The 15,863-nt window shown below is 39.7% G+C and overlaps 1 protein-coding gene across 1 annotated transcript in view; it reads left to right on the forward strand.

Annotated features, from left to right (window-relative positions):
* Nucleotides 1-1,012: 1,012 nt before the first annotated feature.
* Nucleotides 1,013-15,863, forward strand: part of nsmfb (NMDA receptor synaptonuclear signaling and neuronal migration factor b) — a 60,944-nt gene continuing 46,093 nt past the window's right edge. The window contains exon 1 of the mRNA XM_079251782.1: nt 1,013-1,095. Coding sequence (XP_079107908.1) covers nt 1,025-1,095 — 71 coding nt within the window. The 5' untranslated portion in view covers nt 1,013-1,024. The remainder of the gene's footprint in view (nt 1,096-15,863) is intronic.

Consider the following 15,863-nt stretch of genomic DNA (forward strand, 5'->3'; position numbering starts at 1 on the left):
GTGTAATGCCACATTTTCACTAAGTGATATGATCATTTCAATCAATTATCACCATGTTTTATACATCCACGTATCTCTGAGGATGAATATGATCTCTTTACAGCCGTTTTATCAGGGCTGAATGACAGTTTGTGTAACTGTTTGATCGCTCAAAAATAAACACACTGTAGTGTGTTTTCCACACTCTGACTGACATAATTAATGTATCACACATCGACAACACACCAGGCTGCTCAGTGCAGATGTGCAGACTCCTCTTTGCTCCTGTTTGTGGATTTCTTGCTCTAATCATAAAACCCTAAATGTTTCATAAACATATAGCAGCGTGTTTCACACCGGAATGCCCCCAAACAAGAATCCATAAACAATTAAATCAAGCAGGAGTAGCAAGTAAAGGAAACATGGAGGCCTACTGCGGCTCTCAGGGGTGGAGCTAGATGGCACTGGCCCCCTCCTCAGGTGATTGACAGGTCACTGGAGGAAGGAGGACAACATCTCCAGACCTGCGTGGATCACCAGGTTTCAAATAATAGAGCAGGTTTGGACTTTAGGCCAAATTAAACGGACTGATTGGCTTGACATCCCATAATAGGCTCCATTTCTGAAGTGTCCACACACACACACACACACACACACACACACACACACACACACACACCTCTCCACATGTCATACACACCATCAACACGAACCTCAGTACAGCCCACCCCGCACCTGCCCGGGCCACGCAGCAGCGCGTGGATTGCTCCTCCTTTTATGGTCAGGCTTCCTTCCTGGAAGCTTCAGATGGATGAGGAGAGGAGAGGAGAAGAGAGGAGAGGAGAGCGCATCTCTCTTCCTCTCCACATGCCAGCTGATGCGCTGCGCTCCGTACACGCGCTCAACACCGACAGACAGAAGACAATATGTGACATTTAGAGGAGACTCGCAGGACGTGGACGCCTTTTCTCTTTGCTGCGTTTCCCACGCAGATCAGTCTGTGGAATGGTCCGCGCGTCATCCACGGTGTCGTTTCCACTTCAGCATGGGAACTGCGGTGTCCAAAAGGAAGAATCTCAGGAGTGATGCCATTTCTTCTGTGGCCGCAAAAGTTCGGTGAGTAGGCTCGACGTCCGAGGCGCGCGCAGGAGGTGCGCGAGCCGCACGAGAGAAGCGCGTCGCAGCGCAGCGCGAGCATCTCCTCACGTCTCCAGCAGCTGCACCAGCTGATGCAGAGAAGATTCCCACAAGCTGCTGCTTGTTTAAACTTCCATCGTAGTCCAGTTGTTTTAATGATCCTTCTACTCATTTCATGGCTGTCAGCTTCTATTCATGATATTTAATATTCTCATCCTCACGAGATGCTGGAATGTGTGTCATTCCCAGGCGAGCTACGTCTTCCACATCACATCTAACTTCCATGAAATAGTTTTAGATTCTTCTGCTTGGAATTTTTTTTTCTGCTTTAAGTCAAACTTTTATAGTTTTCTTAGCTGAGAAACTTTTTATGGACTGGACACGATTACAGAGAATGCTGATTATAGTGACTTAAACTGAGTTGGAATGACATTTTTTATTTTTATCTGTGCATTGGGATTAGTTTTTTTCCTGCAGCCCAAGTATAGGAAATGGAGGAACCCCTCTATCATGAATTAGCTCCATATGAACGGATTAGAACTGTATTTGCAGCAGTTTCTTGTCATTGTGGTCTTAACACAGATTGAAATTCATTTTAAACACACACTATTAGGACTTGACAGAAGCTTTGAGCTGAGTTGGATCTGTTTCACTTCTGCCTTAATGTTCCCCAATGCAACCTGGTAAAGATGGGAAACAAGAATAAATGGGGATTTTTTTTTTTTATCAGACGTCATCCATCCATCCATCCATCCATCCATCCATCCATCCATCCATCTAGTGTTTATACCAGTTTGTTCCAGTGCAGGGTCTTGGGGGGATCGAACTCTTGAACTGTGTTTTCTTTAACTGAGATTAAAATGATCTGTAGAGTTTTGGTTAAATAGTTTTAGGAGAATAAGTGTGTCTGTTTGTCACACAGGGGTCGTATATATGTCCTTCTGCTGCTAAGTCACTGCACATGGAAACCTGCAAGATATATATATATATATATATATATATATATATATATATATATATATATATATATATATATATATAATACTGTAGATTTAAACCGTTTTGCAAAAGTCTAGAGCCCCGCCCCCTTGTCATCATGTTTTATTTCCGAGCAGCCAGACTTTATTAGAAGTCAACGTTAACGTGGTCTTCAGTAATAGTTCTCCATCCTGAAGATATGTCAGTTTTTCTTTGATGTTTGACCGCTTTTCAACTCAATTTCATCCCAGTCCGTTAGATTATTCATCATTTTCCATAAAAATGTGTTTTTTGTAGTTGTTATTACACCACTTAACACAGAAATATGAATCAATAAAGTTTTAAAATTGCACCTGATTCTGGATATTTTGGCAATTAATTTGTGCCAAATCAGAGTTGTTTGTTTTTTGTTTTTTTTAATTATTTTTTCTTTTTATAGAATTGAAATATTATTTTTGCAGCAACAATGTGATTCATGAATATTGTTACTTAAAAACTTATGCCTGGCCCTGTGATGGACTGGCGACCTGTCCAGGTGTACCTGCCTCTCGCCCAATGATTGCTGCCATAGTCTCCAGCTTCCTGCGACCATTAATTAAACTAAACAGTTAAGAAAATGAATGAATCAATGAACTTATATCTGAGCATGGTTTGCTCTTTCCTTAAAACCTTAAAACATTTGAGGAAACTCGACAAATGGAGGCCAAACTATCAGAATGTCCTTCAGAAACAGCAAACCTGGACCTTCGGTTCTGCATGGAAGAGTGGTTGGAACAAAAAACAAATAAAAAAAACCTTCTTAATGCAGAAATCAGGGAAAAGCTGAAGTTTGCCAAATGACACAAGAATCGGACTGAAAATGAGTGAAAACAGGAGTGATGGAGGGATGAATCCTCCAGGGACGAAGTTTGTCTGAAATACTTTTGTTGGATCCATTTCACGTTTTCCTGGAAAGATAAGACGATCCGATGTGATGTGTGACTCACTGGACCTGCTCGTAATCTAAATGGCATTTAGCTTGAAATGTTTGAGTCATGCGATGAAAGGTCTTCGTGTCGTGAACAGTGTTCTCAGTCTGAGGGCTGCAGGATGACTAATGATCTGTAGTAGGTGATTCGGTCTGGATCACCTACTTACGCTGACCCCAGAAGCCTGAATGCAGACAAACGGAGCTCTCAGTCGGCTGGATCTCTAAGCCTTCCTGCTTCTGCAAAGAGAAGCCAATGCCGTTTGCACACATGACCTTTCCATCTTCTTCCACAGTCATCGCCTTGCTCTGTTTTTACACACATTCTCCATCTCTTTCTATCTTTGTCTTTCTCTGGCTGTTTATCTGTTTATCTCCTCCCTCTCAGGCTCGCCTGCGTTGTCGCAGCTCGCGCGCAACTCTTCATAAATCACGCTGATCGTGGTTGGTATCAGAGCGCTGCAGCCCAGGCTTTTAGAGAGCGTACTTGCTGCCTTATCAGAGATCATGAGCCACACTCCTGATGATGAGGACTTTAATGGGTCTCTGAGAACAATAGGGCTTTCTGATGAATGCTGCCAAACAGGGATTAGAAGTGTCTAGAGTCTGTCTCATAATCTGAGTTCATGCGTTGTGCGGTGAAAGAGCAGGGTAAATCTTTTTCACCTTTCCTACTGACAAATCCCTTATCTTTGTGTTTGGGTGTGCATGAAAAGTAAGGCAGCAGAGCAGAAAGTTGATTGGAAGCTCATTCTTTTCCATCTCTTTGTCTTGATTTGAGCTAAGTACCGTATATATGTTTGTATTAAACAGGATCAGAAATCTGTTTATGCACTTTTGCAACGCTGGCTGGTTGTTTTGGCAAGATTCCTGACTACCAATGGAAACTTTGGGAAAAGGAGAGACACCAATATCTTTAAATTTTAAAGCATTTTCTTTCTTGGAAATGTATCCGTACCAATCTAATGTGCATTAGATGCACAATTACAGGCCAGTTTATTAAGTTCACATTTTCAGTTGCTTGTTTAGACACATATCTAATCAGCCATGTCAGCCACTCAATGCTTTCGTCATGTAGACACGGTGAAGATGACCTGCTGAAGTTCAAACTGAGCATCAGATTGAAGAAGAAAGGAGATTTAAGTGACGTGATTGGTCTGTTGATCTACTGGGATTTTCCCACACAGCCATCTCTCGGGGTTACAGAGAGAAAACATCCAATAAGCAGCAGCTGTCTGGACCAAAAATGTCTTGTTGATGTCAGAGGAGAATGGACCCGTTAGTACCAACGTTACATGGTTTACCCACCACCTGAATGTTGCTGCTGACCATGTCCATCCCTTTATGAGCACAGTGTAGCATCTTCTGATGGAAACTTCCACTGCATAAAGCTCACATCATCTCCACCATGACGATGAGTTCACTGTCCTCCAACGGCCTCCACAGTCACCAGATCTCAGTCCAGCAGAGCAGCTTCTGGATGTGGTGGAACGGGAGATTCTCCTCATGGATGTGCAGCAACTGAGTGATGCTTCATATCAACATGGAGAAAAATCTCTGATTAACCTTTCCACCTTGTTGAATCTAAGACACCAAGACTGAAGGCAGTTCTGACAGAAAAGGGGGTCCAAGCTGGTACGAGCAAGGTGAGCCTTATAAAGCGGCCGGTGAGTGGATAAGGAGTTCATATTCATACCAAACACCAGAGATAACTGGATGAGTTCTTACTGGACATCTGTGTCCTCATTATCCACCATGTCCACCTCAAACCTGACAAAGGACTGCCAGGCTAAATAAAGTTACAGCCTGTAAACATGAATCTCCTTGGCCTCAAAGAAACTGGGTTAAGGTTGGCATGGGGAGATTTAAAAGCCCAGTTTCAAACGATGACTTCCAAAATGTTGCGTATCATCTCAGTGTAGGTCCAACACAGCAGACTAAATGTTTGTTTCACGGTGCGTCGTACTGTGTGCAGCTGTCCATGTGACAAATGAAGCTCATCTAATCTAATTCAGTAGACTGATGATCTGCTATTCTACGTTTTCTTATGTCGCTTGCCTGTAGTGCAGCTGATCAATGCTGCCAACAAGATCCAGGACTGGGAAATACCTGCCGTAGTTAACAGGAGGAAACATCGCTGTTTTACATGGATGCTTAAAAAAGTTAGTCCCACAATGGACTGGTGACCTGTGCTGGTTGTACCCTGCCTTTCCCCCCTTATCTGCTAGGATAAGCACTAGTTCCTCGAGACCCTCCTTTGGAATAATGGATAGATGGATTGCTCAGTAACTGTAAAGTTACTGTGATTACATCGGTGTTTTATGTTTCCATTCATGTTCCTGTGCGATCACATCATCCCTCCACCTGTTGCTAGACTTTATTTGGCAACAAAGGCTACATGGTTGTGTATGGAGGGTGCACATTTAGTCTTTTATAAAGCTTGATGTTTCAAACTAGTGTTTAATCTTTCTACACCCCTCATGAGGGTTAGGTTCAGGTGGACGCTGTCCAACACAAACAGCAGGTATATTTAGGAATATTTACGGCCTCATTGTGCATGCAGGATATTTTACTAAACATCAGTGTTTGGTTCTGCTTCCTGTGGCCAACCAAGCCATGTTTTCTCTAAATTCCACCAATTTTTTAAATAATATGAAGTTTCTGACCTTTTTATAGCATCTTTTGACAAATAAATAGCATCTAATGGAAAGTAAGGTGGAGTCATAAGAGTCCTTGGTTACAGAGAGATTCAGATTCCTTAAACAAGCACAACTTGTCAACTTTGGCAGACCATCTCAGTGACATGTTTGCTACTGGAGGCTAATTTGGTATCCATCTTGCATCCGACCTGTGCTCCCCAGTCAGTAAAAATCAGTCCAATGTAAACTTGTCTCTCATATTTTGCTCTGTCTCTTTCTGTCTTTCTTTTCCTGTCTTCCTACAATAATGTCCTCTTGCTTTTCTATGACAAACCAGCCAGGGTGCACACTCAAAATGGCTAGTGTGTTAATATCCATGTGTGGTGATGTGTGTAAATTGAAATTTCAGCGATGCAGCCTCTCAGGCTGCTGCAGGGCGATGACAGCACCAAGAATGTACACAATAAATGTCACTTTGGTATCAAAATGAGTCAGAAACGCATATTTTAAGGTCAGAAAGTTACACAGTGCTACTTTAAGAAGTGCATGATTCGTGTGATGAAAGGTGTGAAGAGTGAGTGTGATGTGTCGACATGCGGAAACGGGCTTCTGTGTAAGGAATCAAACAGGCATCGGGCCGTTCTCGCTGTGTGCATCGGACATATTCCCTCTCAGGCTGAATATTTTCATTGACCTGAAACTGCATTTGGTGTGAACTGATGATTTTCATTGTCAGCTGTCGCCTAGAATGAGCAGTTTTTGTTTAGACTGTGTGGCATCTTGTTGGCAGAGAGTGAGGAATGTGATGGAATAGCAGGACTGACCAGGCAAAGAGAAAACGAAGAAATGATCATTAAAATCTAACACTGAAACACATGCTTTCTCTTTGGTCTTTTCAGTCTCACGAAAAGGATTTTGCTGCACAGAAAGAAAAGGTTATGGACTTAATGGAAGCCGCAGAGCACGAGTCCTTTGTCAGGCATTGTGCCTGAAGTGCTTAGAGATGAGCCAGACTACCTCGCTGTCCTGTTTATGACAAACCTTTGTAGAGCGCCACTCCAGAACCTGGCTGTCTGCTCCTGTCAACCACTCCAACACAAAGGATTACAAGCAATTCAGAGGCAATCTCACCTTTAACAGTACGAGAATGAGTCCCTTTTGTTGACAACAGTTTTTGGTCTTAATAGTTTCCACTTTGGTGAAAATGTGATTTCATGGCGTCTTTCCCACAGGACTGCGTGACCAGCAGCGGTCCTGTCCTCATCGCTGCAGAGATTAGTTCCAGCCACGGTCCAGAGGGGTTATTAGCTATAAAACATCTGGGCCCTCTTTCTAATACATAAAGCTGTCAGAATCACTGGTGGAAAGCATCAAAGTGAAGGTCGAATATGACGCAGGATTTCCAAATCAGCAGTGAAATCCGGTGGTGTAATGAAGCTGGCTCCTACGGCGCGTCCTGAGGAGGAACTTGAAGAACAGACAGAAGTTTCAGGTGTTTGTCAAGATGCCACAGATTTCCTTCCATCTAAAACAATGAATTCATTTTGAAAGGTGTTGGATGGAGATTTGTGGGTGAATTTACTCCAGAAACAATTTAATTTTAATTTGTTTTAAACCTCCTGAAACCCAATCTTGCATTTTGTTTTATCGTAAGAAGGAACTAATTAATATGTAATTAAGCTAAAGGTTTGATTAATCCGGACAGAATGAATCTTTCTTCTCCCTGTCAGCCATTTTTGATTATTTCAATGCTTTGATTTAATAGCTGACCTTGTAGACATGAAAGGAAATGTGAAACTAAAATCAGAGAGGCTACTGGTGCTGTACAATCTGCCACGCCGTAGTTTACTGGCTTTTGCTGAGATTCTGTCTGTCTTCGCTGTAAGATGAGATTTCCTCTTGAATAGTTATTGTGGAGGCTGCCTGCAAACTGCATGTGACTCTTGCATTTGTGCCGTTACTCAGTCGAGTGAACACGGTTTGCGTGCATCTTGCAGCTCCTCAGCTGCTGACAGGACGACGGTTTTAGACGATGCTGGAGCTTCAGTCAGCGCTGCTGTGAAAAGCTGGAGTCCACCAGAACTTACAGGCTGCTTGTTCTTCCAGTAAGGCAGCGATTCCCAAACTTTTCTACTGGGCTGTTCCTTTTCCAGAAGCAAAACTTCTCATATATACGTTTGAATTTTCACCCATGATGTTCTGCAACTGACTGAACGATTTCAGGCAGTCTAAATTCCTCTCTGCTGCTCTGCTACCACACCCAGTTTTCTGATGAAAGATGTTGTCTGCCAGCTGTGGAAGATGTGTTGGAGCTCTGCATCTGGACATTCAGTTCAGTGAGGTCAGATCTAATCTCACTGCTCAGTGCAGAAAAGATCTGGGCTTCATCTGGTTTCATTTTCATTTATTTTACTGCCTGTCATCACATCATTCATCAATAGGCTCAGCTGTTTTGAAGTAAACATGTCTGGATGAATTGTACAGCGTGTCCACTGCACATCGGTAGAAAAACACTAGACAGAGGCTCAACAGCCCACTTGATTTCCCAGCTGTAGTGTTTGGTCCTTGAGTCTGGGCAGCTTTCCTACTTTTTAAAGGCAAGTTGAGGTGTAGATGTAGCTTTGCTTGTAGTTTTTGTTTGCAGATATTTTCAGGCTTGTCTTTAAGATTTTTCCACTGACCTTCTCACCTGTTTGGCTCTGCATCATCTTTTTTTTTTTCTCACTTTTTAAAAACATTGGATGCACTGTCATCTTTCTCTTCGTTAGCCACCATGCAGCTCAGAGCAAGGTGCACATCATGTCTTCTCTTTAGTTGTTTCAGTGTTTGGTGTTGAGCGATCATCTTCTGTTTGTTGCTTTTAACTTGTCCATGTTTTGCCAGGAAAAATAAAAGTTTAAACACAGCTGCTCTGTAATAACTCTGCAAAGATATAAATAGAATATGAGCTATGAACGCAACCAACATGACAGATCTACTTCTTATTTGGTCTTGAGCACATGCGCGGATAACTTTTGGATCACACATCTAATTTATCACCAAGAATAATTAAAGCTGGGGTTGGTAATGTTTCTCAGAGACATTTTACTCTGGGTGAAGTGGTTCCTCGTCCTGATAGTAGTCTATACATTCTGTAATCATGAACAATAAGAAATATAGTTAGACCCTCAGTTTGCTGTAAATCTGTAAAAACTCTGATGATCCAAAAGTTTGGGCCGAATTGAAGTTGTTCATTTCTTATATTACGTAACCTTCGTCTCCCGGCTCCCCTCCTCCCCCTCCAGCAGCACATACCTGATAGCCACACCCTGCATATAAACAGCATGTTAGGATGAAAATACAAAGTAGAGAAGAAGAAACTTGGAAGGCAAACATGGCTGAGAAAATGCAGGAAGGATTTCCCGACCCGGCTCGGTTTATTTGCCTCCTCCTGCTAAACAGCCGAGAAAGAGAAAATCGTTGGTGGAAAAAGCTGCTAATAAAAAAGCTGCAATGTGCAAGTTCAGCTCGGTTGGGGGGTGGGGGGTGGAGTGTGGGGCGGGAGGCCGGATGTTTGTCAATCAAATTATCAATTAGAGGGGGAGGAGCCAAGAGGGAACGACTTTCAAATCTTACTAGTTTCCCGACATTACTCTTTAATTTATGCACTTATTAGATGCAGAAGGACCAGTGGTGGCTTTAAGAGCCAAGTTTAACTCCTGCAGGACATATTACTGTTTAATTCTGCTGTAAGTCCGCTCACTTCCCCTTTTTCCTTTTATTTTAATTTGGTTGCATATCCTCCTGACTACCAGGAAAAAAAATGTGTAACTACAAAGGTCCACTACGGAGGACACTGCTTAAACTTTTAAATATTGTGGTAAAATATAGTTATATTTATCTAAAAAACAATTTAATGTGTTTATAAGATATGCAATGAAAATATAACTACAAAATTTCAAGTAAAAATCAGCACAAAGAAAAGTATTATGCACTTTTGCTCTTCCCATAAAACATGCTTGTTGCAATGGAGGCCATTTTTCTTGAAGAGAGAAAGAAAGTTCACAAAGCCCCCCCCCCACAAATGAGGTACCATTTAAAAGCACTAAATGTCCTCTTTAAAAACCAAAAGGTGTTAGTTCAGTAGCATTCAGGGAGATGAATATATTTAGGTTTACAAAGGTCCTCCACAGAGGACAAATTGAACTACTGGAAGTCAGGAGGATATAGTATACACACCAAAGGCAGGATAGATGTAGAGAATTAAAAACCTGGTTTGGATGAGGGTAAAATAGCACTCGTGTGGCCCGCATGTTCTTCACAGACCATCATTATAGTAAAATATCATTTTCTACATTGTCTAAAAACCTCATATTTTGTGACATTTTGTGACTGAATCCATAATGTGTGACATCAGCTGCCAGTGCACGAACGTCTACTTACTTAACTTGCTTAAATTGGTCTTTTTGGAGCCAGAGTTGATCATGTGATAAGCAGGTGGAGCTGGAGAGTGATACATGAAATCTAATCGGACAAAACGATGTATGTCTATCTATCTCGTTAAATATCTGCTAATGCAACTGCATTGTTTTGTTTTGCTTATTTTTGTTTAAAGATTTTATTAACTTGTTAGTCAGAAATCTGATCCTCAATGTAGTTTTCTAAAACATTTACATTCTTCTAAATGCATTTGAATCTGTTAGGATTCATCCTTACTGGAGTCTAGAAACCGGGATCTAAATGGTCTCTGGTGTCAGCTGAAATCTCTGTTGACGACTGAAAACCTCCAGTGGAGACATTAAGTCATGCTAAACCTTTGCTGAGTTTGAACAAGCAGCAGAAATCCCATTATGAATGGAGACTTTGCTCTTCCATGGTATCTGTGCTGCAGTCATAGTTCCTGACCTGAAACTGACATCATGTTCGTCACAGATTTATGAGAATATAATTAAACAGGTCAAACAGAAGTTTGCTGTGAGAGAACGATTGTTTCCTTCCATTTGCTGTGACACCACCAGTTTGGTGACATCTTTGTGTGCCTGTTCTGTTTTGCGCTTTTGGGAATAACTAGAAATTTGAGCTGGTGGCAAAGTGAAGGCGAATGGGATGGAAAGTAGGCTTTGAAAGCTACAAAACTCATAAGCTGCCCACTCTCCAGAGAAATACATTATGGTCATTTAGTGCTTAAGGTCCATAAACCTCTTATCTTGTGTACCTTTCATAAAAGCCAATATCTGTCCAGTGTATCTACGGACCAGCAAAAAATGTTTTCCTCCAACTGAACCTGAGGCTGCTCCTGCTCCTATCCAGCCTTGTGCCGCTTTCTATATGAGCTGAACTTTTTGTTTGTTCTTTTTCTTCTTCTCGATGAACTTTCAGCCTCTTGGGAGGTATGGGTAATTGCCTGACTCATGCCCTTTGTTGTCAGTGGAGTGTAGCCAAGCAAGTGTCTCCTAATGAAGTCATCAGCCTTTTACCAGCCTTCCTCATGCGTGTTGTACTAAGACATAGGCAGAGGTTGTGGAGGAGAGTCAGAAACATAACAATAAACTAAGGCCAGGTAGGTGCAGCATAAATATGAGTAGGACACAGATTCTGTGTCCCTCATGTTTGTCTGCTGAATGTTATTCAATTTAGGTCCCAGTAAAGCAGATGTTTGTGGATTTACTATATCACACACACAGAAGCTTTATTAACCACTCTGCCAAACATGACTGATAAAAACAATCACAGGGAAAATAATGTTAGATGTAAAAACCATGAGGAAGGGAAAAGTCTTCACTTTTGCAGATGATGAGGGTGTATTTCATAAAGATACTGATAGATCTGTTCAAATCAAGCTCACAATGAGGAAAACAAAATAGCTTAGAGCTTGTTTAAAAAGAAGCCAAACATATTTATTGATCACAATATTTCTCATATTAGATATTATCAGATATATATCAACGGAAATATTATAGCAGTGTTAGGAAGCATTAATCCAGCAGGTCCAGCTGTGAGTTGCTGTATCTGTTTGGTAAACGTTCAGGTAAAAATAAGGCGGATGTTGATGGTGATCTTTAACTCTTCCACTTTGACAGCAGAATATCAGTCCATTTAGTGTTCAATGTTCATAGTTAATCCTGAAACCTCCGTTGTCTGAGTGTTTTATTCATCTTATTTGATCTCATTACTTTAAGTGAGCTTACCAGGATGTACAAATGTGTACATTTACGGAAAACATAGTTGATTTAAAAAATATATGTTTAAAGGCATTATTGTCTAAAGCATCAAATGTGTTGTTGTTGTTCATCCTTTGAATTTCTGTACAATGATTTATTTGAGTCAGGTGTGGTGGAGTAGGGTTGCATGGAAAAGCTGCAGGATTGTGGCCCTCGAGGACCGGAGCTGGAAACTGCGGACTTCAGGCATTGTTTTTCAGTCCAGGTCCTTAGGACCCCCTGCTCTCCATGATTTATATGTAACCCTTATATGTAACCCTACTTTAACACTCCTGGATGAAATAAAGAGCTCATTAACAGGCTGCAAAGAATTTGACGATAATGTTCTGTAATCTTACTAAGTTGTTTTGGAGGAGGAACATGTCTAAAACATGCATGGCAGGGCGCCTGAGGACCTGGACGGAGAAACACTGACTAAAGACTTCTTACAGATGAAAACATGATTATGTCTGAAACATATTTGATCACTTGTGGCCATGATTTATTCACAACAGTGCTTTTAAGTAATCTTTACTACTAAATGAGAGTAATGGTACATTAAAATGTGTTCTGGATGTAAAGTACCAGAGTCAGTTGGCATGTTTTTTTTTTTTTTAGTTTATTTAGTATATTAATTTTGAAAAATATTTTTAAAGGACACAAAATAAAAGAGCAGAAAGGGGAATAGATTGTATTCACACTTATTAACAACAACAACAAAAAACTATTTCTAAAACTTTAAAATTAAAGAAAGGGAGCAGGTAGAAGTAGGAACTTTTTGAAGCTTACCTTCTGTTAATTTTTTATGTTTTTATGTTATTTTATATGTGTATTAAATAATCACTGCAGCTGGAAAAGAGAATGAAAATAATTTTGTGAAAGCTGTTATAATGAAGGTTGTTATCGTACCCTCTTCTACAGTTTCTTCACACTAACTTCTTTAAGTTAAAAATGTGGATGAACAATCAGGTTTTGATCTGCAGCACTTGCATATTCTTTTAAATACTGTTGGTCAACTGACCAGTTGACCAAGATTTATGTAGCATATGTGGCATTGTGTAGCATATTTAGCATTATGTAGCATATGTAGCATATGTAGCATTATGTACCACATGTAACATTATGTAACATAGCATTATGTGGCATTATGAAGCATATGCATCATTATGTACCATATGTAGCTTTATGTCTCATAGCATTATGTAGCATTATGAGCATATGTAACATTTTTAACATATGTGACATTATGTAACATAGCCATATGTAGCATATGTAGCATTATGTACCATGTGTAATATTATGTCACATAGCATTATGTAGCATTATACGCATATGTAACATTTTTTAACATATGTGACATTATGTAACATAGCCATATGTAGCATATGTAGCATTATGTACCATGTGTAATATTATGTAACATAGCATTATGTAGCATTATACGCATATGTAACATTTTTTTTTAAATATATGTAACATTATGTAACATGGCATTATGTACCATATGTAATATTATGTAACATAGCATTATGTAGCATTATGTAGCATATGTAACATTTTGTAACATAGATAACATTATGTAACATGGTATTATGTAACATTATGTAGCATATGTAGCATTATGTACCATATGTAACATTAGGTAACATAGCATTATGTAGCATTATGAGCATATGTAACATTTTTAACATATGTAACATTATGTAACATAGCATTATGTAGCATATGTAGCATTATGTACCACATGTAACATTATGTAACATAGCATTATATAGCATTATGAGCATATGTAACATGTTTTAGCCAATGTAACATTATGTAACATAGCATTATGTAGCATAAGTAACATTTTGTAACATAGGTAACATTATGTAACATGGCATTATGTAGCATTATGTAGCATATGTAGCATTATGTACCATATGTAACATTATGTAAAATAGCATTATGTAGCATTATGAGCATTTGTAACATTTTTAACATATGTAACATTATGTAACATAGCATTATGTAGCATTATGTAGAATATGTAACATTTTGTAACATAAGTAACATTATGTAACATGGCATTATGTAGCATTATGTAGCATGACTTCATAAACACTGCAACGTTTTTTCACATACAATATGTTTCTTATAAGGACATGTGCAGTGATGATTTTCTTCATTTTTAATCTGATTTGACTTTTTATTATGTTGTATAAACCTATAAAAGCATTGATAGAATACTGTGCTGTCATAATTATATAATATGAACATTCTACAAAACATAATGCTGCATCCTTGCCTTGTCTTGTTTATCACAGAGTCAGGCTTAATAATAACAATGTTTATATGTGTTTATTTATTCCAACAGTGTATTAGATGACTCACAGATGTCCAGCGAAGTGGCTAATTTGCAAATGCACCGTCCTCTGCATCTGCTGGAAAACAGCCTTTCAAATGGTTAAACTGTAGCTGACAGGGCATGTTGGCTCTCAGTCAGTGTGTTGGATATGGCCACAATAAGCATGCATTAAGACCTGCGTGACTTCAACTGGAGCTAAATCATTTCTAAACGGTGAGAATTGTGGGCTTCCAGCCAGTGCTTATACCAGCTGATTGTGAACCATGAAAGATAAATGAGGCCTGGTCACTTCATATGATTTTAGGTTCTGGTACCATGCAGGTACCAGGGCTTCTCAGAAGTCTGTAATCGAAGGAGCTCGCTTTGCCAGGATGTGATGGACCACTAATGCTTAACTTATTGTAGATTCAGCCTCTGCTCTTGCTTTTCATGTGTTAATCCATGACAATGTAACCTTTTGTCATTTCTTTCCATGAATAATTTTTGTTCTCCGGTCATGACAATGTGAGTTTGCTTTTATTGCTTGGCTAATGTCATGTTCAGTCAATGATGGAAGAACGGACGCGAGCAGCAGGATAGCCAACAGTGTTTGCATTGATCTGACTTATTATGGTCTGTATTACTGTTCACCTCCCAAGGAGTGGATGAGCACATGAGGCTGGGGTCAGTCAGTTAACTATTTAATACAGCTGTACCAACAACATTAACAGGATGAATAGCTGAAGAACAAGCATGATGTGTGCACAATGCAACATCAGTAGGACATTTACACAGTAAAACAGTAAAACTGAGGTAGTTTAAGTAAATACAACATGTCACGAGACTCATTTAATTCAATTCAACTTTATTTGTATAGCGCCACTTCACAACAGTGTTGTGGGCACTTTACGTACACATCATTTCGTGCCAATTCATACATATCCTATAATAGAAACCAATTGATTGCATCAAGTTATGACTTCGATCCAATCCCCCATCCTGAGCTGCACACGTCAACAGTGGGAAGGAAAAAACTCCCCTTTAACAGGAAGAAAACCATTTATAGTGACAAACCCTCAAGGAGCTACAGTTCCCATTATCACCTCAGATTAATTTATTTTTATTCAGAAACAGTGAAAGACTTTTATATTAAAGCTGTTCTCTTATGAGAGACACAAGCGTGTGTCTTACATGTACAGACTGGGATGATATGCTTTAAATACAATATGTACACAGAACATTTTATAGGTGTGACCTGTTCTTGTTTTGGCATATGTTGTCTCATGTGAGAGTTTAGATCTGTGGTGCTGCTCTGGGACTTAAAGGATACTCAATACAAAAAAAATGGTTGGTCTCCCAACCTGTTTACTTGCTTCTGATGATCTGTATTTCTTCTCTTTTAATTTCTTTTCTTTTTTAGTTGAGGTTTTTGAACTTCTTTCTTCTGGATTCGGCTTTGTCGTTGACAGACTAGTTCAACGCAGAGAAGCAACATCTTATCATCAGGAGCTTTTTGTTCACCGATCAGCGTAATTTTCTTTTCAGTTCTATGTGGGAGATGTTAAACTTTATTTATTTATCATTAGCCTAACCCTTTACGCAGCAACTTATGATGGAAAGATGAAAATCTCCCTGCTGACTTTGTGCAGCAGACATTC

The sequence above is a fragment of the Telmatherina bonti genome (assembly GCF_933228915.1).
Source record: "Telmatherina bonti genome assembly, chromosome: 13".
In the NCBI taxonomy this organism is placed as follows: Eukaryota; Metazoa; Chordata; class Actinopteri; order Atheriniformes; family Telmatherinidae; genus Telmatherina; species Telmatherina bonti.